The sequence below is a fragment of the Aptenodytes patagonicus genome, unplaced genomic scaffold, assembly GCF_965638725.1.
Source record: "Aptenodytes patagonicus unplaced genomic scaffold, bAptPat1.pri.cur scaffold_572, whole genome shotgun sequence".
In the NCBI taxonomy this organism is placed as follows: domain Eukaryota; kingdom Metazoa; phylum Chordata; class Aves; order Sphenisciformes; family Spheniscidae; genus Aptenodytes; species Aptenodytes patagonicus.
Window position 1 is genome coordinate 1 of NW_027472468.1, and position 25,579 is coordinate 25,579.

At 66.8% G+C, this 25,579-nt stretch overlaps 2 protein-coding genes across 2 annotated transcripts; both read right to left on the reverse strand.

The window, feature by feature from the left end:
- Positions 1-3,616: 3,616 nt before the first annotated feature.
- Positions 3,617-16,729, reverse strand: LOC143173982 (eukaryotic translation initiation factor 4B-like). Its single transcript, XM_076364088.1, is given in 16 exon segments — positions 3,617-4,234; positions 4,505-4,577; positions 4,899-4,986; positions 5,262-5,329; positions 5,546-5,759; positions 5,863-5,981; positions 6,248-6,482; positions 6,591-6,770; positions 7,076-7,186; positions 7,737-7,880; positions 8,306-8,360; positions 8,675-8,791; positions 10,908-11,116; positions 12,002-12,014; positions 12,016-12,140; positions 16,685-16,729. Coding segments are annotated over 16 exon segments (1,842 nt in total). The 5' UTR covers positions 16,698-16,729; the 3' UTR covers positions 3,617-4,156.
- A 2,667-nt stretch (positions 16,730-19,396) lies between these two features.
- Positions 19,397-23,583, reverse strand: LOC143173980 (keratin, type I cytoskeletal 18-like). Its single transcript, XM_076364087.1, has 7 exons — positions 23,101-23,583; positions 22,421-22,503; positions 21,641-21,797; positions 21,382-21,546; positions 20,718-20,843; positions 20,383-20,606; positions 19,397-19,527 (listed from the first exon to the last, which is right to left on the reverse strand). Exons 1-7 carry the CDS (start codon positions 23,554-23,556, stop codon positions 19,413-19,415), a joined length of 1,326 nt encoding a protein of 441 aa, XP_076220202.1. The 5' UTR covers positions 23,557-23,583; the 3' UTR covers positions 19,397-19,412.
- Positions 23,584-25,579: the final 1,996 nt, after the last annotated feature.

Genomic DNA, 25,579 nt, shown 5'->3' on the forward strand with positions numbered 1-25,579 from the left:
CTGGGGCCTCGCTGCCCCCCCTCCCCCCCCCCCCCGCCCCGGGGTGCCCCTGGGGTCTGGCTGCCCCAGGGGGGCCTCGGCCCGGGAGGGGCGCAGGGAGGGGGGGTCGGGGTGCGGGGAGGGGGTTCGGGGCGCAGGGAGGGGGTTTGGGGTGCAGGGGGGGGTCGGGGGCGCAGGGAGGGGGTCGGGGGTGCAGGGGGGGTCGGGGTGCGGGGAGGAGGTTGGGGGCGCGGGGAGGGGGGTCGGGGTGCAGGGAGGGGGTTGGGGGTGCAGGGGGGGTCGGGGTGCAGGGAGGGGGTTGGGGGCGCGGGGAGGGGGGTCGGGGAGGGGGGTCGGGGTGCAGGGAGGGGGTTGGGGGCGCGGGGAGGGGGTTCGGGGTGCAGGGAGGGGGTTGGGGGCGCAGGGGGGGGGGTCGGGGCCCCCACAGGAGGGCCCGGCCCCGCAGCCGCCCTCGGGGTCCCCCGGGGCCGTCCCCCCTCCCCAGACGCTCCCGGGCCGGGGGGTGACGGCGGCCGCGGCTCTTCCTGGTTCCGGCAGCCGCCAGCTCGGCCGACCCCCGAGACCCCCCGTCCCCCCCCGTCCCTCCCCCCCAGCACACCCCGACCCCCCTCTTAGCGGGGTTCAACCCCCCCAAACCCCACACCGAGCTCCCAACAAGAGGACTGAGCCCACTCCCCCCCCCCCCCCCCCCGGCAGGCGCCCGTCACCCCGGCCTTGGGGCTGCGGCCCACCGCCACGCCTGGGTCACCCCAGGGAGAGAAGGGGACCCCCCCCCGCGAGAACACACCTTTGGGGTGCCGGGGGGGTGCGAGCAGCAGGGCTGGGCCCAGCACCGGCCGCCCCCCCCCCGGCCCATGGGCTCCGGCCGCCTCCGGGTCCTTTTCCCTCTTTCCCGGCACTCGGCTTTTTTTTTTTTATATTTTTTTTCCCCCCCCCTTAAAGATCTTGGAAACGGCCATAAAAAATAACAACTAAACCAACAACCCCTCCCCCTCCTCCTCCTCCTCCTCCTCCTCCTCCTCCTCCCCCCCCCCGCCGGGGCACGGCCGCCGTCCCCGCGTGGGTGACGGGGACAGGGGTGGGGCCGGGGGGGCTCCGGGGGGGGGGGGGGGGGGGGGGCTGTAGGCACGCTGCACCCCCCCCCAAAATGGGGACGCGGGGATGGGTGTTCCCCCTCGGTGGGTGGCAGCGGTGGGGACGCGGGGATGGGTGGCCACCCTGGGTGCGATGTCCCCCCCCTCCAGGGACAGCCCCAGCCCCAGATGGTACCTGGGGAGGGGGGGGGGGGGGGGTGTCCCCAAAACGGGGCGCTGGGTGGGGCGGCCGAGGAGGGGACAAGGGGGTGCGAGGAGCAGGTGGGTGGCGACGTCCCACGATGGGGCGATGTCCCCTCTGGGGCAGGGGGACACAGAGCAGCTGGTACTTGGGGTGGGGATCGGCCGCCCAGCCTTTGGGGGGGGGGCCGGGGCCCCCCAGCCCCCCTGAGTCCTGCCCCCGGGGCTCTGGGGTAACGCTGGGTAGGGACACATGTGGCCCCGTGGGGGGGGGGATATGGGTGACAGCCCCCCCCCCCCCCTCACCCAGCACTGGGACAGCCTGAGATTTAGGGACCCCCAAGCCAAGGAGATGTCGGGGTGCAGGGGAAACCCCAGTCCTGGGTCAGATGGCTCCAGGCCTTGGGGTCCCCCCAAAGCCCCCCCCCCCCAGCCCCACCGCACGCCCCCGCCGAGGCGGGGGGGAGGCCGCAGCCAGACTTGGCCCCCGTGGCGTCGCCGCCGGCCAAGCTGGGGAGCGGAGACAGAGCCCCCATTGTGGGGCTGGGGGGCCGCCGGGGGGTCGGGTGCTCCCGCGGAAATACGGCCCGAAATGGGGCCCCGGGGAAGGGGGGGGGCATTTTTTAAAGGCCCCGGGAAGGATTTCCAGGATTTCCAGCCGGGAAAGGCACCAGGCGAGAGGAAGACTGCGGGGATGAAGCCGCCGCCATCGCCTCGACGGGTCCATCCCCCCAAGGCCGGGGGTCCGCCGGGAGCAGGGTGGGGGCAATGGGCTCCCCTCGCCCCCCCGCCGCTAACGAAGCTTCAACCGGGCTCGTCACCAGGTGAGCCCGGCCCAGGGCGCCGGAGCCTGGGGGGTGCCGGGACCCCCGGGGCACTGGGACCCCCGGGGGGGGGACAGGGATGACGACAGTCACCATCGGCTGGACGGGAGACGGTCCGGAGTATGGTGGAGGGGCCCGTGGGGTGGGGTGGGGGGGACGACGAGGGAGGGTGGAGGGAGTCGGGGTGCTCTGGGCAGGGAGCTTCTGCCTCCTCTTCGCCCCCTGCCCAAACCGGGGGGGTCCGGGGTACCTTGGGGCCCGAGGTCCCCTGGGGACACGGGAGGGCACCTACACGGTGGCACGGCCAGCCCCAGAGCAGGGACGTCACCTGGGGAGGGGAGGGGGGGGTTCGCCGCAGCCCCCGCACCCCCGGCCAGATCCAGGGGGGAGCGTCAGGGAGTGGCCCAGCCTCGAGGCCGCCCCCGGGGTGTCACCCCCGGGGACACGGTGGGGAGAGCAGCTCCGGGGCCCCGGAGGGGGACGAGGGTGCGGGGGGACAGCGGGGGCTGAAAGGATTGGGGCGTTAAAGGGTATTTTAAAGATTAGTTTTATTGGAGGAAACCAAAAACAAAACAAAACCAAACCAAACCCCCAAGAGAAGGGGGGGGGTTACAGAGTAAAAGGCCTCTCCCAGGACCCACGACCGATTACAAAGCGTTTTCATAGAAGATTATTTTGTACAAATTTTTACAGGTTTCTCTTCGGAGGGTGCGGAACGCAGGGAGCCAGCCCCGGCGGGGGGTGGGGGCGTCCCTCCCTGTGTCCCCAGGGTGGTGGGCGCCCTCCCCTCGCCCTCAACCAGCTAAAATAAACCCAACCTCGCCGCGAGGTGCTGAGCGGGGGGAGGCAGGGCAGGCGGGTCCCCCCCTTTTTCTCCCCAAATAAAAGGGGGGGGGGGGGGTGACGCGCTGGGGAAAGCGGGTGAGTTTGGGACGCGTGCGCCCCCCCCCACCCCCCACAAGTGTCACCGCGAAGGCACCGACGCGACCGTCCCCTCGCTCTGGTGACAGCAGGACTCTGCCGAGAGAGAGAAAAACTGCAGATACGTCAAGGTGGGGCCACGGCTCCAGGTTCATCCCCCCCCCCCCCCCCCCCGTGGGCGTTTTTGGGGGGGCCTGTGCCTGAAAAAGTGGGGACACGGGGGAGGCGGATGTGGGGTGAAGTGTGTGTGTGTGTGTGGGAAGACACCCGTGACAGAGGAGGAGGAGGAGGAGGAGGAAGGTGCCCCAGGGGATGCCGATACCTGCCGGGAACCGACTGCGGCCATCCGAGGACGGGTACGGAGCCCGCGCTCCGAAACACCGGCAGAGCCTCCGCCAGCCGGCCCACACACCCCTTCCCCCTCCCCTCCGGGACGGGTCAGCCCCCGCCGAGGCATCCAGCACCGCCGGAACCGGCAAAAATCCCAGCCGAGGGGTTCCCGGGCTGGATCCGGCACCCCCCACCCCCCCCGCCCCGGCTCCGGCAGGGAGCTGGCCCCGTGCCGAAAAGCCCGAAGCACCCCAGACCACGCAGCCCTACCTTCAAGGCGATCTTTTATTTAGGGTAGCGTCGCAGAACTCCTCCAGTTTAGGCCAGCGAGGAGAGGAGGGAGGAAGGCCAGCTCTTCCTCAGCCGCCCCCGCGCCCCGCAGCCCCTGCCCACCGCGGCCCACGGCACCCGGCTCCGTCCCGCGCCGCGTCCTCGGCTCCGGGATGAGCCCGGGCCCCGGGCTCTCCTTCGGACAAAACCGAGCACCTGCGCTCCCTCTCGCTCCTCCCCGCGGAGGTCGCTCCGGTCAGTTCAACGCTCGGAAGGCTGCAGCAGCATGCAAGAGATTCCTTTTTTTTGTTTGTTTGTTTTGTTTGTTTTTGTTTTGTATTTTGTGTTTTTGTGGGTTGTTTTTTTTTGTTTTTGTTTTTGTTTTTTTTTTGATTTAAGAAGTTTAAGAAAGGTCTCCAGGAGATGTCGAGTTTTAGGTTTTATTTCTGTCTCGTCTGGATAGAGGTTTGGTTTTTAATTCTCCAAATGATCCCACGGTGGCGGCTGGCTGGGAGGCGGCGCAAGGGCCCGCAGGTTCTATTCGGCGCATTCTTCGTCGTCGCCATCATCTTCGCCATCTACTGACAGAGCAGCGTACTTGCTGGCATGGCTGAACTGCTGGCAGGGAGGAGTTTCGTTACGCGCCGAGCGAAGCTGCTCTATCACGGAAGGGCGCTCGGCCCTCTACCTCGTTATCAGGCGGAGAAAAATAACCAGGAAATCCAAAACAGACCAAAAAAAAAAAACCCCCCACCCCCCTGGGTCCGAGGGGACGACCTCCCGCCCCGGGGCGCCGCTGGGAGCCGGAGCCAGGTCTCAAATCCCACCCCAAACGCCCAGCGCTCCCCTGGGGACGCCCCCCACCCCCCCCCGAAAGGCGCTTACGGAGGGTGGGTTCTCATCGAGTTTCTTTGGCTCAGACGCAGGTCGCGAGTCGTGATCCTTCCTGCTCTCTTTCCTGCAAGAACCAGAGCCCCGTTAGCCGGAGGCGCCGTCGACCCGCACCCTTCCTTCGCCACCAGATTGGGAAGACACCCGCCCCCCAGGGCAAAAGCCAAGGGCAGGCAGGTCGGCGGGGCGTTAAACCGAGCCCAGGTCTTAATCCTGACCCCGCAGAGCCGGGAGGGAGGGCAGGTCTAACCGCAGCCCCGCCTCGGCGACCGGAGGAGCTGCAGCCAGGGCAGGGGTGGGCGGCCGCCCCGATTCCCGAGCTGGGGGTAACGTGCCCGCCCCTCCGGAGCCCAGGCGGCCGCGGCGGGGAGAGCCCGGGGCCACCCACCTATCTGAATCTCCCGGGCCACGGCTGGAGCTCCCGCTTCGGACCTTGGAACCGCTCTCCCGTCCCCCGTCCGGTTTGTTCTCGTCTCCTGGAGGGAAGGAAAGGCCGTGAGGTCTGGCACCCAGCCCCCCCCGGCACGGGACCGCCGCCCACCCGAAGCAGGGGGGGGTGGGGGGGTGGTGGCTGGAGGTCGTAGGGATTGCCGCTCCTCCGTCCCGCCTCGCCCCCTCAACTGGGGCTTCGGCCGGGGCTCTGCGCCCCTTCCCCACGACGGGGAGAGTTTTTGGAGCCGTGTTTGCAGAGATTCGAGTTGCAAAGCGGCTGCTCCCAGAGCGGCTCGCGTCGGTCAAGCCCCAGCCTCACCTTTCCTGTGGGCGTTCTTCGGGGGCGCCCCATCTTCCAAGGGCAGGCTTGGCGCCGTCTGGCTGCCGCTGGGGGGGGAAAAAAAAGAAGACGATGAACATCAAGACCTTGAGAAGAAGATGCCAGCGCCGCGGGGCAGGAGCAGGGAGAGCCGTTTACTGCCTGGGGAGGCCGAATCCTTGGGCCACAGGAACATCGGGAGGGACGAGCGGCTGCAACAGCCTCCTGGCACGGGGGAAATCTCGAGGGCCAAGGCCCAGGACACGTCCCCCCGCGGCACTGACCTCGTGGGGGAGTGCTGCTCCGAATCCGAGCTCTGCGAGCGGGCAGGGGGGTTGCTGCTCCGCTTCACCCAGGCGTTCTCCTTGGGCGGTGGCGCAGGCATCACCTTCAGAGGCTGCTTCTCCTCCTTCGGCTTGGAGGTGGGAGAAGGGGCATCGTCCTCTTTGGCGAACGTCTCGTTCTCCAAAGACTTCTCGCTCTCCCGCCTTCGCGTGGCTGCAGGGGACACACAAATCAATGTAGGATCGCGCAGAAGCTGCGAGAGGGGTGACAAGTGACAAGCCGGGCCCAGCTCGGGGCCACCCTGCTCTCTGCTTACTCCTGCCCGTCGGGCCAGTTCCCACAGAGGTGCCGGGGGGCCCCGAATTGCCGGTCTGCGAGGACTCGCTCCCCGTCCGCGACCGCTCCTGGTTCTCTTCGCTTCGCCAGCTGGGATGCCTGCGCCGGAGGGGAGAGGGGGCTGATGCAGGTGCTCGGGAGCCGCAACACGGGGAGGGAAGAGGATCAGCGAGCGGGTTTAGAGCACCCCGAGAAGTGTTATCAGCACCACTGCCAAGAGGAAAGGTCGAGGGGAAAAGACGGCCACACCGCTGCCTGGACGTCCCCCAGGCGCCTGGCTGGCACCGGGCAGGGGTTTTAAGCCCAACGGCCCACCGCAGGGCAGCCGGAAGCCCCTGCCCCAGCCCCCTCCTGCCCCAGCCCACCTCTCTCGGGGTCGTCTTTCTATCCTCTTATCATCCTCCAGCTGGCGTTGCAGCTTCTCTTGCTCCTTCTGTAGCCGCTCTTCCACCTCCCGCTCCCTGGCAGCCGTGTCCACCGGTTTGGCCCCCCCGAAGATGGAGGCAGCCCGGCTGGACTGGGGCGCAGGGGCCACGGAGGTCTCTTCCTCCTTGGGCGCGCTCCGGGGCTTCAGGTTCAGCTTCGGCCTCTGAGTGGGACCTGGGAAGGAGCAAAGACACGACGAGTGAGGACGAATCCCACCCTGAGCTGCTCTCAGCAGAGCCGGGGGCGGTCAGACCCGCGCCCCCCCCCCCCCCAGGCCATTACCTCTGTCCTCACGGCGGAAATCATCCCGGCCGTAATCATCCCGGGAGTTCCACCTATCCATCCGGTCATCCCGCCGGTCATAGCGGTCTTCGTAGCGGTCACCGCACCCTCGGTAGTCGTCATCCCGGCGATAGCCGCTGCCAAAGGCCCTCCTGCCGCTGCCTATCCTGGAATCGTAGCCTGAGGGAGGAAAGGAAACCCCTCCCGGTGAGTCCCCATCCCCCGCCGGGCCGGCGGGGAGCAGAGCAGGAGGCCTTCCTGCAGGCCAGCGTCTTCTTAACGCAACGGCCTTAAAATCTGGGTCAGACCCGGGCTCCGGTCGGGACCAGCGCAAGGCCAGGGATTAAAGTTGCCTGGAGAGGAAGAGCAACAGCTCATCTTCCGCAGCCCCTCCCCAGTTACAGGAGGGAAACTGGGCCACGCTGGGCTCCGCCGTGGCAGAGCCTCACCCTCACCGCCCCAGCAATCCTTCGGGAACATCCTACCTCGGTCATAGTCTCTGCTGCGGTCGTCGTAGCGATCCCTGCCCCCAAAGCCACGGTCCATATCCCTCCGCGGACCATCACGATACCGATCGTCGTAGCGATCCCGATACCCTGGAGGCAGGAGAAGGGGGGGGGGGGGGTGTCCAGGGTGAGCGGGGCAGCTCGGAGGGAGCCGGCACACCGTTTTACCCTGAACGCTCAGGTGACAGACACCGGCAAGGATTTTCCTGCGCTCGTTACTGTACGAGAGTCACAAATCCCTTAAGGAAGCAGGAAAATCCCACTGCCGTCCTCCAGACGGGAGCCGGCGCTGACCCGCTCGCCCTTACAATAATCTAGCCGGGGAACGAGCCGGGTGGCCGCTCCGTCAGCGTCCGATCACAGACGGAGCAGAATAAAGCACACCCGGACATCAAGATAAACGCGGATTTTCAGGGGAAACAACGGAAAGGAGGAAGAACTGTCCATAGGGAAAGATGCATCAGATTCGGCCCTGGGCTACAGACGCAGGGGAAGCAACCACCAAGTCCCGCAGGAAATCTGCTTGCCAGGGGAGGAGCGGAGGGAAGCCACAGCCCGGCTCCTTCGTTACCGTTCAGGTCCCCTCAGACACCGTTTCAGGACAGCAACGGAAGGAACACCTATTTTTCTGTCAACTCACTGTCTCCGAAGCTGTCGTCGCCCCTGCGGGGCGGGTAATCATCAAAGCTATCGGTGGTGGCAGGACGGGCCCTCCAGTCGCTCTCGAACCTCTCCGAGTCACGGAAGCGATCCCGATCTCTGCCAAAGCAGCGATCGTCCCGATCTGCCGGGGAAGGGAAGGAAATTTAAGCTCGCAGGGCGGAGAGCAGCCGTCGGTGGCGAATCGAGCGAGGGCGCAACCCAGCCTCCCCGAATTCACTAGTCTGTATCAGCAGTAACCACCAACGCTTTGAAAAGCCCTTGGCCGAGTCGGTTAGCGCGATAGGGAGAGCACAGGGGCGTGGGAGGAACCAACACAACATCATTAGATAAGTGTCGGCAGGCAAAACATCCCTGCCGGGCCCTCCAGCCGCGCGGGCGGGAGCCAAGCCCGTGCCCTGGCCTGGAGCAGGGCTCAGACCCGGCGATCTGGGTCGTGACGACAGCGATTCGTCCCTCCTTAACCAGGCTGATCACCAACCCGGCGCAAGACGTGGTTACCGAGACGGCCGAGGCGAAGGGAAGGTCGCGAGCCAGCAGGACGCTCACCTTTATCCTGAGCTTGATCAGCAACATCCACTCGTATTCTTCTGTTCCCTAGGGACTGAAAACAACAGCGGGAAATCAGCCTCGCGGCCTGAAGATGTGCAGAGGGGCGAGAAGAGCCGACCCCAGGACGATGCCCGAGCGCGGAGCAGGCAGCTTGTCTGACACAGGGGTCGATGGCCTTAAAAAGCACTTTCTTCCCCATTTAAGTCTCTCTCGAGCAGGGACAGCCGTCGTCCTGCAAGACGACACTTCTTAACGCGTCTCTAGCACCCAGGGCTGCCCGGGGACGCGCCTGATCTGACTTGGGGGGGGGGGGGGCATTCAGGGGCTGGCAGGCAGCAGTCCTGCTCCGTCAGGGGTGGGACTCACCTCCTCATTGAGGCTCAGAGCCTGGAACAAGGAGTCTATGTCTTCAAACTCAGCATAACCAAAACCTTTCAACCTCTCCGGGTTGGTAGGCTCCCGCGGCAAACGTACAGCACTTATCTGCAGTCAGAGAGAAGAGGAAAGCTCTCGTTAAGATTCTTGCTCCCCAGCGTTAGTACGATGGGCGAGGATTGCGTTATCCGAGACGACGCAACTCATTGCTATCGAGGGACCGAATAAATCCTCTCAACGATGAGCAGGAAGGAGGGAGGTTCAACTCCCCCTTCAAGCACACAACATTAAAGTGCCACCGACGCTTGTTTGGAGGGAGGAATTTGGCACCGGCAAGAGGTTTCCAGCTGCAGATCTCCAGTAGCTGCAGCGGGAACTGACCTGAAGGGCCGGGACAGCTCCGCTCAGCGGGCGATAGCTGCTCTGCGCCCCAAGAACGAGGCTCCGACCCCACGGCCGCGGGCTCCTCAAGCCAGCAGGAGCCGTCCCTTTGCATCCCGCCCGCTTTCAGAGCTCGTCCCTGGTCGAAAACCAGTTTCGGATCTGTCCACCCGAGACTCTGCGTGTTCAACACAGGACAGCTTGCTGGCTCGGCTAGGTTATATGTCAGGCTCGAAGCCCTCAGCGTCGCTCCCAGGCCCTACCAGACGTCCCGCTGCACTAAGGCTTTCGACAACCTCTCCTCGCCGGATTTAGGTTCCCAAAGCGCGGCGGCTCCCAGGTCACTCCCCGCTCAGAGGCCCGGGAAGCAGCAGCAGCAGCAGCCTGCGGAGCTCGTCACGTGCCGGCACAGGGAAGGCACAAATCACCTTCGGACGAGCCGCGCGTGAGGAACCACCGCTCAGACCAGCACCAGGAGAGGCTGGGCAGGGAGAATGAGCGACGGATGCAGAGCAAATGACTCCTGCAAGGGCGAGGGCCACCATCGTGCTTTGCTGCTTATTCTCCTGCGCAGCACTGAGCCCTCTGCCTAGATTTGGCCAGGGCTGCCGCCTCTCAGCTCCCTCCTCCTCCTCTACAGGAGTTTCACCCACGCTATTACCCTCCGAGGAGGAGTGGATGCTGCCTCAGCAAGCACGAAAGGTTAGAAAAACAAGCTGAAAAGAACAGATCGAGGTTAAGCGGCACGGCTCTGCCCATGGGGAGCTATCTGCTGCCATCAGCACGGCTCGCTGCCACGCGGGGAATGCTGGACTCCGGCTGCATTTCCCAGGCTGACCTTCCGGGAGGGAAGCGGCCATATTTCCCATCGCTGCTTGCTGTCCCTCCCCACCTCCTCCCCAAACAACCCAAGGGCTCCAACACTCTTAAAGCTGGGAAAAATAATATTGTTGTGGCAGCCGCAGGCTACCCGGGAGCGTCTCCTGCTCTCGGCCGCAGGGCGGGACGTATCTCGAGCGAGCTCCAGCCGGGAAACCCCTTGAGAGGACCGGACCCAGCGCAGGCTGAATTGGAGCCCGTCAGCAAAGTCTGTGGTGCCTCCGTGAAATTGTATTTAGGACAGGGCAGAAGATGCCAGGCAGGCAGAGGAGGAGGGGGAAAAAAGTGAGAACCAGCAGAGGGAATGCAAATTTCAGAGGAGGAGGAGGAGGAGGAGGAGGTGCTCCAGGTGCTGGAGCAGGTAATAGCGATAGCAAGTCTATTTTAATCGGCAATAAATGTAGTTTTCCCCAAGTCGAGACTGTTTTGCCTGTGACTAACTGGTAACAACCTCCCCGTCTTTATCGCGACCCGCAAACTTTCTCATCCTATTTCCTCCCCCTGCCCCACGGAGGGGGAGCGAGTGAGCAGCTGGGTGGGTGTTTGGCACCAGCTATGCACCCTAAATCACCCCGAGATCCAGCCCGACCTCCTCTCTTCGCCTGGTTCAACAGGAGAAACACCAGCCGCCCGCTTTAGAAGGGTTCTTGCTCCGTCACCATCGTGGCTGAAACAGCGGGAACAGCCGTTTGCTTGCTGGTAGTCAAGCGACTCGCCTGAGATCAAGCAATCCGACAGCCGCGGCCATCTGGAAACCGCCCCTCGCAGCCAGCTCCGGACACAGACATACCCGCCGGAGCTGGGAGCTGCCTCGGCCGATCCGCGGTGAAGCAGGAACAACGCACGGAGCCGGCGGAACGCGAACGGGGATTGCAGCATCCAAAATCACGGTCTCTACGGGCCCACATTACCCCCAGCATCGCCCTGCCCCGCAGCCCAGACCGGGCTCCGAGCCGTTACTCACGTTGAGTCCTCTGAAGAAGTCCTTGATGGATTCTTCCGTCACGTCGTAGGGCAGGTTTCCCAGAAAGGCGGTGTAGGGGGGGGATTTCGGGAGGCGGCTTCTGTCTATGTTGGGTTCCCGAGCAGCCCGCGGGGCGGTGGGCAGGATGGAGCGGTCGATCGGAGGGGCCCGGTACACGTCGTCATCATTACTGTGCCAGGTGGTAGAAACTAAAGAGAGAAATTTGGCAAGTCACCCAAAACCCACCCAGCTAGAGACCGGCGACTGCCAACGCCATCGTCCTCGCCGCACGGTGCCAACAGCGGCGTTACGACTCAGGAGCTGCACCTCAAAGCCCTGAAATTCATCCGGCCGAGCTGTTCGACCCAGCATGAAAGAAGCTGCCCGAGAGGCACCAGCAGCCCCCAAGGAGAAACCGAGGCAGGCTAAAACCGCAAGGGAGAGCGGCCATTTAGTCCGGTGACCCGTTTAATAAAGCATTAAACCTTCCCGGGATTAATTCCTGTTTGAATTGCAGCCCATCTCGTGGAAAAATACCACGGCTCGACACTAATGTTTTAATGACCACTGAGCCGGAGGTCACCGCGCTCACCGGTGAACTCCTGGGCTTCGGTGAATCTGCCCACCCTCTGCTTTCTCTGCTCCGGTGACACCGACAAAAACCTCTTTATCCCTCCCCGTGCAGGCGCAAATCTCCCTCCCCTCCTCCAGACTGCGAGTCTCGGTCGTAACAAGGACTCGGTTTGCTCTCTGAGCTTAATTACTGCCCAGAAAAGAAACAACCAGCAAATTTTGCAATGCTTGGGTGCGTCATTCCAGGTCACCGGCTGATCAAGGGTACGGCCAAACCGGGAGCTGGAGGCGGTGCGGTTACCAACGCTTCCCACCCGGTTCCCCCCCCCACCCCCCGGCAGCGGTGAAAAGAAGGGGAAGGATCTAGCTGCGGACGAACTGCCTCCGCATCCCTCAAACCCCAGGAGGAAGCCAGAAGCGGAGCGCTTCTTCCTTTAATGCCGCAGGCCAAGAGACTTCTGGCGTCGGTGTTTTACTGATTTGGGAGCCGCGCACTCCTGCGAGCCGGGAAATGACAGTACCATCTCCTTCCAGGGTCATCTGTCTCATCGGCCCAGCTGACGGGTTTGGGGATATAGGTAGGGCCGCCGCCACCGCCACCGTCCTCCGCCAGAAAGTCCGTCAGAGTGAGGGTCTTGCCCTTCTTGTTCTTCTTCTTAGCTGTTGGGGAGAGAAAGAGAGAAGGACGGGACTGAGCGACGCCCGGGAACGGCCTGGTTGCGGTAGGGTGGGGAAGGAGGAGCGGTCCGGGCAGCCGGTGGGTGCGATCGAGACGCAGGCGCCGGCCACCTCGTCCCGATTTATCGTCTACTTCCAAAGGAATAACAGCCTCAAATTCAGCAGAGCTGAGATTCAGAGCTCCCATCACTTGAAGCACACTCACGCTTCACGTTTTGGGGGTCAGTCGAAGCCACAAACCTCCCCGGGGGCTGTTCGTTTTGGGGGGAGGAGGTGGTAGAGGGAGAAGCCATCCCACTTCCACCCGGGCCGCGAGCAAGAGACGCGGCAGAGCACGGCACGGCGATCCCACAGCCGCCGGGATCCCTCCGGAGCCAGAAGCCGGCTGGCCTCGCCGACATCTTAATGAATCTCCAGCTCGGGGATTTTTTCTGGCTCCGCCGGAGCTGCGAGTGGCCAGAGAGCGTTTATTCGTCGAGGCTTCGCCATCTCCTGACGAAGCCGGGCGTCCGACGGGCTGCGACACCTCCCAGCAGCGCCGGGGAAGCCAGGCTATTTTTAGGAAGGCGGGTTATGATGCAGTTTGCAAAAGTCAGCCCTTTTTTTCCCTTGCGGAAGGAATTGCTGCCCCCCTGCGGCGTCGCCGGCCAGAGCAGGGCCGACGGCGCCTTTACCTGCAAAAATATTTCCGGGCAGAGCAGCGGGGGCTCAGACACCCCCAGTGACCTGGGACACCCCCTCCACAGGGTTTTTGAGCGGCGCTTCAGCTCTCCTCTCTCAGGAGAAAGAAAAGCCAGGCTGCTTTAAAAAGATACTACAGCAACACGAAACCACTAATTGCTTTTGAAAACACGCGCTCTTATCTTCGTTAAGAAGAAACAATAAACTTTGGGACTGCCGGGCTTCACGCAGATCTTCTCTAACCAGGCTGCTGGCCGGGCACTGTGATAATTAACAGGTGAAGTGTCGCAGCAGCCTTAACGAAGATAAGAACGACAGACGCGGGAGTTTCCACAGGCTACTCGTTCGCCATCTCTATTAGCCAACACTCGCCTGCCAGTGCTCACAGCTGAGGGATCGCTCACCGAATGGTGCTTAAAATGGTTTATTCCACAGAAATCCCTGCGCCAGCATCGATACAACAACTGCCAGCCTCTTCCAGCAGGGAAGTAAGAGGGCGAGAGGCTCCAGGTATGGATCGACCGCCTGCGTGCGACGCCGGGGCTTCCCAGCCCCCCCAGATCCTCACTTTCTGGGTCCCGCTCTTCCCCTTTGGTCTCAGCCCGGGTTTTAAGGCAGCAGGAAACCGTACCCTGCTCTTTCAGCCGGGCGCTGGGAAGACGGAGCCCTCCCGCCCTCGCTCCCAGCATCCCCAACGATGCTGGGAGCTCCCAGATGCCGCCAGGGAGCTCCCGTTCTCCGACACTCTTGCCAGATCTTCGTTCCCAACATCCATCCAGACCCCAGAAGGGGTGGAGAGAACAGCTGAGCCTAAAAACGACCCTTTACCCTGCAGTTTGGCCAGCTCTGCCCCAGACGTGTTACCCAGTCCCACTCCCATCCTTCCTTTCCCCTTAACCACCAGCGAAGCCCGAGGCTTCCCGGTCAGAGCTGCCTGGGCTGCACCCGCACGAGTCGAAGGAGAACCATTATGGCGGAAAGGAAACCCGGCGGCAGCTTGTACCCTTATTTTTAGCCACCACAGATCAATCCCCAGCCTCGGGTCACCCCATCGCCGTCTCCTCGAGCCCGCAGCCTCCCCAGGCAGCCATCGCTCCCTGCTAACGTCTCCGGGCCTGCTCGGGTCTTCCAGCCGTGCTGCGTCCCGTGGCCAGCCTGCGGCTCCACTCCGGGTGGTTTTGGTAAAGCCGCGACAGCCGAGCGACGCGGAACAGCACCGGCAGCCATGGGGAGACGCGTGGCGGTTGCCCTCCCCGGCTCCAACCATCGCCCCTTCGGTCGGGGGCTTGTACCCTCCTCACGGCAAGACCCTGGTCACGCTCCGGAGAAGACCTTGGCAGCGCTTGGTCGTCTTCTCACCATCTCCGGCCGCTTCCCGCTCCCACGAGCGTCACAGCCTTGGCTTTGGGACTCCGGGTGACTGGAAACGCTTCCCCCAGGAGCCCAAACACACAGGGAGCCACCCTGGGGAGGTGACCCAGAGACACCCACACCTCTCACCCCCCCGAGCTCTCCCTGGAGCTGCTCCACGCCGGTCACAGAGCAGGCAAAATGGTTTCTGACACCCCTGGGAGAGCGGGCAGCGCCCTGAGGACCCTGTAAAGCCTGGCAGAGAGCGCTCCGATCCAGCTGAGAAACGCCTGACCTCGGGGGGCGACATCTTCCAGCCCCCCAGCGCCGTGCTAGGGGCTGTATCTGGGAGGGTGACGAGCTACAGGCGCTGCTCCGGGGCCTCGCCAACCCCCGGGAGCCCCCCGGGCTTTCACCGCCAGCTGCAAACATTTCTGGCCCCCCCAAATTTTGCCACCGGTTTTCCAGACAGCAAGTCTTTCTGATCTATCCATAGGCAAAGGCCAGAAGCCGAGAATCCAGTCGGCCCTTTGGAACGGCTCAAGCTCCATTTGCCAAGGGGAAACTCATGGAAAGATGATGTCAGTGTCGGATAAAAACGCTGGGAGAGCCGCGGCAGCAGCGACCGCCTGGAAAAAATGAAAGAGAAACGCTCTCCTGCCGGCGACGAGCACCGTTCCCAAGGAAGAGAGGCTGGGCGGTGTGTTTTACCCTCCCCGCCGTGCCGACGCCGCTTCCCAAACGACATCGGATCCGCTCCCGAGTGGGCACCGGCCTCTGAAAACCGGCGGGCTGGGTTCACCCTGGCCGCATCAAACGGCCGACAAGTCCCGGGCGGGAGCTGACGGTGCGAAGCAGCTTCTGTCGCAGGACAACAGCGTCACTCTGTCTGCCGATACCACGTCGTGGGGGGGGGGAAAAACCCCCCACCTGGACAAACTCTGCCCCTTCCCGCTGGTTTTAACCCCGCTGAGGGGCAGCTGAGCCCCCCCGGCGAGGCGCTGGGGCTTGGTCAGCCTCCACGCGTGGTTTTTGACACCGAATGGAGCGGGTGGAACCCTGCGGAGAGTCCTGCGGCCGCAACTTGCGCCCAACAACCTACCCTCTAGCTCAGAGCCCCCCATACGGCGCCGGGCCGGGCCCCTGGGCCACTCCGTGGGGCTGTTGGGGGTCGGATAAGGGAAGGGGAGCGATGCCCACCCTGCGCTATGGGGAAGGGCGAAGGCGTTTGGCATCAACCCTTCCATTTCGAAGCACGAAGGGGCTGTTCGGCGTCGCTGCAGCTTTACGAGCTCGAATGGAGCCCTCACCTTTCGGCAGCGGGCAGGCAGCATCGTGCTCGCCCACCAGGAGACCAGAGCTCAAACTCTCTGCCCCGCTTTAAGGCTTCCCTACGTGCCGCAGCCTCACCAGGCAGACGTCCACCGCGGTGCCGGGTTCAGGCAGCCACGAGCACGCCGGCTCGGGAAACGGCAGAGATTTGGGGGGGGGGGGGGGGGGGGGGGGGGGGAAGCGGGATAATTTCTGCATTTCCCGCCCCCCCCGCCCCAGCCAGGCTCCAAATGGCGTCGGCGGCTGGCAGAGAGCGGTTCGGTCCCCGAGGGCCGACGCTTTCGGGCTACAGGGAGGGCGATGCTCTCGCTGTGCGGTGGATTGACCGACGGGGGTTTATTTGGGGAAAAAAAGGGTGAAAAATGGCTCGGGAGCCGGGGGGGGGGGTCGGGCAAGGAAAGAGCCGCCCCTGCGGACGGCTGCCCGGCTCCTGCCCGCACCGAGCGCTGCCCGACCACCATCTTACGGGGAGTAACCGCCGGGAGCAGCAGCCGCGGGGCAAACCCGGCCCGGGGGCGGCACGGTGGGCCCGCCGCCTCCCGGGCGAGAGACGAGCCGCTCCCGTCGTCCCCCCCCGCCCCGCGCCGCAAGGAGACTCAAGGGTACGCGGCGGCGCTCCAGGCCCTGGAGGAGGGAGCCGGAGCGGCCCCCGGGCGGGACGGGGCGGGGGCTCCGGTACCGGCCGCCCCCCCCCCCCCGGTACCGGCCGCCCGACCGCGTGCGCGCCGCGCACCCACGTGGGTGCCGCCCTGCCCTGCCCCCCCCACCCCCACCCCCCCCTCCCGGGCCGCCCCCCGCGCCTGCGCAGTGACGCGGCCGAAGGTTCCATCTGGCTCCCCCCCCCCCTCCCGCCCTCCACCCGCGCCGGACGTCAATCACCGCCGGCGGCGCGCGCCCCCCCACCAATAGGAGGCGGGCGGGGGAGGGCGGGGGGAGCGGCCGCGCGCGCCGTCCCTGAGGGGACGGGGTGGGGGAGGGGGGGGCCCGGTTCTTCTTCTTCGCCGCCGCCGCCCGCTCCCCCCGGCCCCGCCGCCGCCCCCCCTCCGGCCCCGCCGCCCCCCGGGGAGCGGCAGCGCCCGGCGCGGTCGGGGCGGGGGGGCCCATCGGCGCCGGCCGCGCCCCGCGGAGGCCGCCGGGCGCCGCCGCCGCCGCGCAGCGCTCACCTGAGGCCGCCATGTTGGGAAGAGGCAGAGAAGGCAAAGGACCCGGATGGCGCCGTCACGTGACTATGAGCGCCCCACCCCCAGGGGCGGGGCCGGCTGGGGAGCGGCTGATTCTGCGCTTGGCGGCGCCGCCCGCGTCGCGATCGTGCGTTGGGGCCCCCGTGCAATGCACCAGCACCCCCGGGCACCGCACCAGCACCCCCGTGCAATGCACCAGCACCCCCGGGCACCGCACCAGCACCCCCGTGCAATGCACCAGCACCCCCCTGCACCGCACCAGCACCCCCGGGCAACGCTCCAGCACCCCCGTGCAACGCACCAGCATCCCCCTGCACCGCACCAGCATCCCCCTGCACCGCACCAGCACCCCCGGCACCGCACCAGCACCCCCGTGCAACGCTCCAGCACCCCCGGGCACCGCACCAGCACCCCCGAGCAACGCCCCAGCACCCCCGTGCACCGCACCAGCACCCCCGTGCAACGCTCCAGCACCCCCCCTGCACCGCACCAGTACCCCCGTGCAACGCACCAGCACCCCCCTGCACTGCTCCAGCACCCCCGGGCACCGCACCAGCACCCCCGGCACCGCACCAGCACCCCCGTGCAACGCACCAGCACCCCCCTGCACTGCTCCAGCACCCCCAGGCACTGCTCCAGCACCCCCGGCACCGCACCAGCATCCCCGGGCACTGCACCAGCACCACCCTGCACTGCTCCAGCACCCCTGGGCACCGCTCCAGCACCCCCGTGCAACGCCCCAGCACCCCCAGGCACCGCACCAGCACCCCCGTGCAACGCTCCAGCACCCCCGGGCACTGCCAGCCCTCGTGCAGTGCACACCGTGTGCACCGTGTGCGCGTGGCTGGTCCTCGTGCGACGCGCTGTCACACCTCCCTGCGCTTGTGCAACACACACTCACACCCTGCTGCGCTGCGGCCCTCGTGCAAGGCCCCCCCTGCTTGCACACCGGCTTTGCAGGCTGAGCCGGGGCACGGCCGTGGGGCACGGCCGTGGGGCGCTTGCCCGTGGGTCACAGCCGTGGGGCAGCGCCGGGGGGTGCGGAGCAAACCCCCCCCCCGGCCCGGTCCCCCCACGTCCAGGCCGGCAGCGGCGGCTCAGCCACGGGATGGCGGCCGGAGCTCGGGAATGACCCCGGTGCCGGTGGGGACGGGGGGACGGGGACATCTTTGGATCCCTCTGGCTGCTTTTGGGGGGTGGGAGATGCCTCCTGGGACCCCGACATGCGGGGGGGGGGAGGGGGGGAGGTGCCCCTGGGGGGGTGGCGGGGGGGCCATGCCCGTGGGGCAGCTCCGTGGGGACAGGGGACAGGGGACAGGGACAGCCAGGGGCTCCCGCCAGCCCCCGTTCCCCTGGGTGCAGCTGGTGGGAAGGAGGAAGCAGCGCTGGCCAGGGGCTGTCCGTCCGTCCTCTCCCCGTCTGTCCGTCCGTCCTCTCCCTGTCTGTCCGTCTGTCCTCTCCCTGTCTGTCCGTCCGTCCTCTCCCCGTCTGTCCGTCTGTCCTCTCCCCGTCTGTCCGTCCGTCCTCTCCCCGTCTGTCCGTCTGTCCTCTCCCTGTCTGTCCGTCCGTCCTCTCCCCGTCTGTCCGTCTGTCCTCTCCCTGTCTGTCCGTCCGTCCTCTCCCCGTCTGTCCGTCTGTCCTCTCCGTCTGTCCGTCCATCTGCCACACCCTCCCCCACCCCCCACCCCCGTCCTTGCACGCAGCCCCCATCCGTCCACGCACCCCCCCACCCACCCCCACCTACCGGCTCCTCATCCGTCCGTCCGTCCAGACATCCGTCCATCTGTGCGTCCGTCTGTCCACCCGCCCGCCCATTCACCCGCCTGTCCGTCCGTCCCTCCGTCCATCCATCCACCCGTCTGTCCATCTGTGCGTCCGTCTGTCCACCCGCCCGTCTGTCCGTCCCTCCCTCCCTCCAGCCCTTCATCCGTCCGTCCGTCCATCTGTCCATCCAATCGTCCGTCCATCTACCCGTCAAACCATCCATCCGCCCGGCCATCCGTCTGTCCGGCCATCCCTCCCTCCCTCCCTCCCTCCTTCCATCCACCCATCTCTGTCCATCTGTCCGTCCGCCCACCCACCCATTCATCCATCTGCCTGTCCGTCTGTCCGCCCACCCCTCCGTCTGCCCACCCGTCTCTCCATCCCTTAATCTGTCCGTCCGTCCGTCCGTCCGTCCATCCCTCCACCCGCCCACCAGCACCAAACCACCCATCTGCCCATCCGTCCGTCCGTCCGTCCATCCCTCCACCCGCCCACCAGCACCAAACCACCCATCTGCCCATCTGTCCGTCCGTCCGTCCATCCGTCCACCCACCCACCAGCACCAAACCACCCATCTGCCCATCCGTCCGTCCGTCCGTCCATCCGTCCACCCACCCACCAGCACCAAACCACCCATCTGCCCATCCGTCCGTCCATCTGTCCGTCCGTCCATCCCCCCCCCCCCCGACGTTTGCCCCCCCCCCCCCCCCCCAGGCTCTCCAGCCTCTCGCCAGCCCCCCCGTGCCTCAGTTTCCCCCCTAGCGCAGCCTCCCCGTGGCCCCAAACCCGCTTCTCTCCCCCAGCAGAAGGAGACACCAGGGCGGAACATCTCCCCGGGGGGGGGGGGATCGCCATTTTATTGGGGGGAGGGGGGGGGGGGAGCTCAGGGGGGCCCCCCACGGCGCGGGGTGGGGGGTGGGGGGGCCGGGGCGCTCCCTCAGCCGGCTCAGTACGTCCGCACCTTCACCTCCTTCGTCTCGGTCACCACCTTGCCGTCCACCACCCTCTGCGCGGTCCTCTGCGTGGTGGAGGTGGTCTCCTTCTCCAGGGCATCCTGCAGGCTGCGGGGTGGGGGGGGGGCGGCTGAGGGTGCTGGGGGGGGGGGGGGGGGCCCAGGGTGTCCCCTTCCCCGTCCGGCTCCCGTCGGATGTGTGTGTGTGTCATCCCCCCCCCCCCCCTTCCCAGCGTCACCCCGAGGAACCGAGAGGTGACGGAGCTGGAGCGTCCTGGAGGATGGAGCTGGGGCACCCCAGCACCCGGGGCTCAGCCCCGCTGGATGCCACCGCTGTCCCCTCGCTGTCCCCAGAACGTCGTGGGTGATGGGACCTGGGATGTCCCGTCACCCGGGGCTCATCCCCGCTGGATGCCACCACTGTCCCCTCGCCATCCCAAGACCATCCTCAAGGATGGAGCTGGGACATCCCAGCACCCGGGGCTCAGCCCCACTGGATGCCACTGCTGTCCCCTCGCCATCCCAAGACCATCCTCAAGGATGGAGCTGGGACATCCCAGCACCCGGGGCTCAGCCCTGCTGGATGCCACCACTGTCCCCTCGCCATCCCAAGACCATCCTCAAGGATGGGACCTGGGGCACCCCAGCACCCGGGGCTCAGCCCTGCTGGATGCCACCGCTGTCCCCTCGCCATCCCAAGACCATCCTCAAGGATGGAGCTGGGACATCCCAGCACCCGGGGCTCAGCCCCGCTGGATGCCACCGCCGTCCCCTCGCCATCCCAAGGCCACCCTGAAGGATGGGACCTGGGGCACCCCAGCACCCGGGGCTCAGCCCCGCTGGATGCCACCTCCGTCCCCTTCCCACCCCAAGCCCACCCTTCCTGACGGATCCGGGACATCCCACCCCTGGTGTTACACCCCTGCCGGACGCCCCCACCGCCCCCCACCCCGTCCCCCCCTACCTGAACTCCTCTCCTCCCTCCAGCAGCTGCCGGTAGGTCGTGATCTCGGCCTCCAGCTTGCCCTTGACGTTGAGGAGCGCCTGGTACTCCTCGGCCTGACGCTGCAGCTCGTTGCGCACCTGCAGCAGCTCCGCCTCGGCCCGCAGGATCAGGCCGTTGAGCTGCTCCATCTGCATGGCGTAGCGGTTCTCCACCTCCATCAGGTTGGCCTCCAAGCCGGCTTTCTGCAGAGCGTCACGCCGAGGGTCAGCTCGCCACCGAGGGCGGCTGGGTGGCCCCGTGGGGCTGGATGTCGTGGGGGGGGGGGGTGGGGTGGTGGATCTTGGGGGGGGCACCTGGTTGCGGAGGGACTCCAGGTCGATCTCCAGGGTCTGGACGGAGCGACGGAGGTCCACCACGGTGCTGCGGGCTGCGTCGACGTCCTTGCTGCTCTGCGTGATCTCGATGGTGCTCTCGGTGATCTGGGGGACACGCACGTGTGGTTTGGGGGTCAGCGCCTTGGCCCGGCCCACCACGGCCACCCCAACCCACGGAGGGGGTGCGGGGGGGTGAAACCACCCCAGGAAGAGCCACCCCAAGGACCGGGGTCCCACATGGGACAGGGGTCACCCCAGGAATGTCCCTGATGTTGGAGCAGGACCCCCTTGGAGAAGGTGCCCACTGGGGCTCGGGGTCCCCTACGGGACAGAGGTCACCCCAAGAGCGTCCCCGATGTTGGGCCAGGACCCCATCGGGTCAAGTCCCTCTTGTGGGGTGCCTTTGGGGAACACCCCTATGTCAGACTGGGGGGCCCCAGGGGAACGCCCCCCCCCAGATCAGGGTTCCCCCTTGTGTCAGGACCCCCAGATGACCACCCCATTGAGCTGGGGGCTGCTCCCCCCCCTTGGCTTGACGTCCCCCAGGGAAGTCACCCCCATGGAGGATCACCCCAGTTGCCTGGGGACCACCGGGGTCCCCCGGGGTGCAGGTTTGGCTGTGTGGGGGGGTGTGTGGACCCACCTGCTGCCCCCATTGCTTCTCCAGGTCCTCCAGGTTCTTCTGGGCCAGGGTGTCGTACTGCGCCCGGATCTCCGCCATGATCTTGCCCAGGTCCTGCGACTTGGGCGCGTCCACCTCCACCGTCAACGCCGAGTCGGAGACCTGGGCCTGGAGGCTCTTCACCTCCTGGGGGGCAGCGAGGGGCTGGCGTCAGCATGGGGTCCCCACCAGCCCCGGATCTGCCCCCCTGCCCCCCCCCCCCCCCCGGCTTCATCCCTACCTCCTCGTGGTTCTTCTTCATGAAGATGAGCTCCTCCTTGAGGGACTCGATCTCCCCCTCCAGCTGCAGCCGGGCCATGTTGGTGTCATCGACGACCTTGCGCAGCCCCGTGATGTCGTTCTCCACCGAGAGGCGGATGGCCAGCTCCGCCTCGTACCTGGGGACACGGCGTTGAGTGGCTCCAGCCCCGGCTATGTCCCCGTCCCTGTCCCCATCCTTGTCTCCGTCCCTGTCCCCGTCCCCTCCCCATCCCTGTCCTCATCCTCGTCTCTAACCCCATCTGTGTTCTTACCCCATCCCCATCCCCATCCCCATCCTCGTCCTCATCATCTCCATCTCCACCATCTCCATCTCCAGCCCCATCCAATCCCATCCCATCCCCATCCTCATCCCCAGCCATGTCCCCGTCCCCATCCTTGTTCCCGTCCCCGTCCCCATCCTCTGTCCCTGTTCCCGCTCCCGTTTCCATCCTTGTCCTTGTCCCATCCCCATTTCCGTCCCCGTCCCCGTCCCCCGTCCCCGTCCCTGTCTCCATTCCTGTCCTTTCTCCATCCTCATCCTCATCCCCGTCCCCATCCCCATCCCCGTTCCCAACCCTACCCCATCCCCATTCTCACCCCCATTCCCACCCACGCCCCCATTCCCATTCCCACCCCCGCTGCCATCCCCACGACCCTTCCCATCCCCGTTCCCACCCCCATCCCTGTCCCCGTTCCCACCCCACCCCTCTTCCCCGTCCCCCTTCCCCACCCCCGTTCCCGTCCCCCCCCCGTCCCTCACTTGACCCTGAAGTCGTCGGCCGCCAGCCGGGCGTTGTCGATCTGCAGCACCGTGCGGGCGTTCTCCACCGTCGCCTCGAAGATCTGGGGGGACGGGGACGGGGATGGGGACGGGGACACGGACACGGCACCGTCACTGGGGCGCAGGACACCCCCCCCCCCCCCCCTGCTGCCACCTGCCCGCGCCGCCGCCGGCGCTGCCACCCACGTCACCCAGGCTGGTGCCACCCTGGCAGCTGCCCGCGCTCCGCGGGGGGAGGACGAGGGGGACCTCGCCCCGGAAGAGCGCGATAAACGGGGGTGGGGACGGGGTTCACCTGGGGGGACCCAGGCACCCGGGTGGGCTTGGCTGGGCCCTGGGTGACCCTTGAGCCTGGCCGAGAGCGTGGTGCTGGGGGGGGGGGGGGACTGTGGGGCTCGTCTGCCTAACGAAGGCTGCGTTGGGCCCCCTCCGACACCGCCTTGCCCCGTGCCCTTGGTCATGTCCCTTCGTGCCCCGCCCCAGCGAAGCCCCCCGGAGACGTCCAGCCCCAGATAGGCGACGTCCCTGACCTTGGGGTGCAAAGTTCACCCAGCCCCACCACCCGCAGGGTTAATGCTTAACCCCACGGTGCCGCCAGCCTTGGGGACACCAACGCCAGCTCGGCCACCCCCCCCACCCCCCCCCCACGGGGACCCCACCTTGTCCCGCAGCTCCTCGATGACCTCCCAGTAGTGGCCCCAGTCCCGGGCGCTGGGACCTTTCTTGGCCATGAAATCCCGGATCTGGACCTCCAACCGCCGGTTCTCCTGCTCCAAGCTCCGGACCTTCTCCAAGTAGGTGGCCAAGCGGTCGTTGAGGTCCTGCATCGTCTCCTTCTCGTTGGCCGCCATGCCAGAACCCGTAAACAACATGCTGCCCCCCAACCCAGCCCCATAGCCGGCCCCATAGCCAGCCCCGTAGCCGGACCCATAACCACCCCCAGAGCTGGTCAAGCTGGTGGTGCGGGTGATGGAGATGCGGGAGCCCGAGCCCCCCGCCCCGGCGTAGACGCTGGCCGCGCTGCTCAGAGGGGCGAAGCGGCGGCCGGAGCCGATGCCGGGGATGGCACCGGGGCGGTGGGAGCTGGAGTAGACGCTGCTGCGGGAGTAGCTCATGGTGACGGTGACGGTGGAGGCACGGGAACGGCGTTGGAGCTGGACGGACGGGAGGACGGGGCGCGATTTATAGCCGGGAGAGGCGGGGAGGGCGGCCCCCCGGCACCTCCCCACGGCCCCGCTCCGGGCCCCTGCGCGCCCGGGAAGGTGGGGCTGGATCCAGCCCAGGGCTTTTGTTCCTGTGGGGTGCAGGGCAGAAGGATGGGGGTCAGCCCCATAACCTGTGGGGTGCAGGGTGGAGGGACGGGGGTCTGCCCCACACACCCGTGGGGTCCCAGGGTGGGGGAATGGGGGTCTGCCCCATAACCTGTGGGGTGCAAGGCAGAAGAACGGGGCTCGGCCCCGTAACCCGTGGGGCCCTGGGGCATAGTGACGGGCCTCGGCCCCATAACTTGTGGGGTGCAGGGCAGAAGGATGGGGCTTGGCCCCATAACCTGTGGGGCCCCGGGACAGAGGGACAGGGCTCAGCCCCACACGTTTTGGGTGACCCTACGGCTCCAGCTCTCCCCACCGTTGCACACCAGCCCCACATCACCCCACTGACACCCCCTCCCCCCATAGTGACCCCCACCCCTGGGGGCGGTGGGACCCCCCCCCCCCCCCCGTTCCTGGGGTTCGCAGGCGGGGCTGGCTGTGCCGGAGACCCCGGGACCGGGGCGGGGGGGGTCGGTGCGTGTCCCCCGTGGGGACAGTCCCGGCGCGGCTCGGAGGGGCTCGTCCTGCCCAACCGGCTCCAGGAATCCTGCCTGGCCTCTTCCCCCCACTCCACGAGATGGGGGGGGGACACCCAGGCTTCTCCCCCCCCCCCCCCCAGCTGCAATCCCCTGGGGCAGCCAGCCCCGCTCCCCTGCACCCCAAAACAAGGGACACCCCCACCAGGGCGTCTCCCCCACCCCCCCCACCCCGGGCTCAGCCCCTCTCCCGGGTTCATTCCCCGCCCACGCGGGACCCCCAGCCCCCCCCCGGCCGGGCCTTTATCGCCCCCCGGGGCTGATTCACGGTGGCTCCGGAGCATCCCGGGGGGGTGGGGGTGGGGGGGCGGGGGGGGCGGCACGGAGGCGCATTCCAGCGTTATCTGCAGAGCCTCGGCCCCGGGTGCTGGAGGGGCCTGGAGCCCCCCGGGGGTGTGGGGCGTGGGGCAGGGCACGTCCCCACTCAACGGGGTCGAAGAAGGCAGCGATGTCCTTTGCCGGGGGGTGGGGGGTGGGGGGGGTGTCCTGGGGGTGCTGCGGGTGGGAGTGGGCCACCCCCGCTGCAGGCGTGAGAGCACGCAGCTTTGCACGGGTACGCTCTTGGCAGGAGCGTGCACCTTCGCACGAGCACACGCATTCGCGGGAACATGCATCTTGCACGAGGACGCACCTCCGTATGAGGAGGCAACCTTTGCACGGGTGCACGCTTTGCCGGCACACGCGCTTCTGCACGAGTACGCGCTTTGCAGGGGCGTGCACCTTTGCACGAGCACGTACCTGTGCACGAGCATGCGCCTTTGCCTGAGAATGCACCTTGCACAAGTGCACGCTTTGCAAGAACACGCACCTTTGCACAAGCACGCGCCCTTGCGGGAACACACACACACCTTTGCGTGAACGCGCGCCTTGCACGAGCACGCACCGTTGCAAAACCGCTCCCCGTTGCACGACCGTGCACTTTCGAACAGGCGCCCGTCCGCAGGCACCGTCGCCTTGCACGAGCGCCCGCCTTTGCACAACCAAATCCTTTCGCGGAACCCCTCGCCGTGCACAGCCCCGCACCTCCGCACGCGCGTTTGCACGGCCCCCAGGGCAGCGGGGGGGGACACAGGGACGTGCGGGTGGCGTGGGCTCCCTGCAGCCTCCTGGCCCCGTCCCACCCGGGGATTCCCGGCCCCGCCTGTGTTTGCTCTGGCCGGGCCATAAAGGGGTGAGTCAGGGCAGGGGGGGCTGTGCCCGGCCCTTGGCCCTTCCCGTGGGCTGTTTTGGGGGGCCCCATCCCGGCATCGCCCCGCTGGGCCCCGGTGCCGCCGCCCAGCCCAACTCCGTCC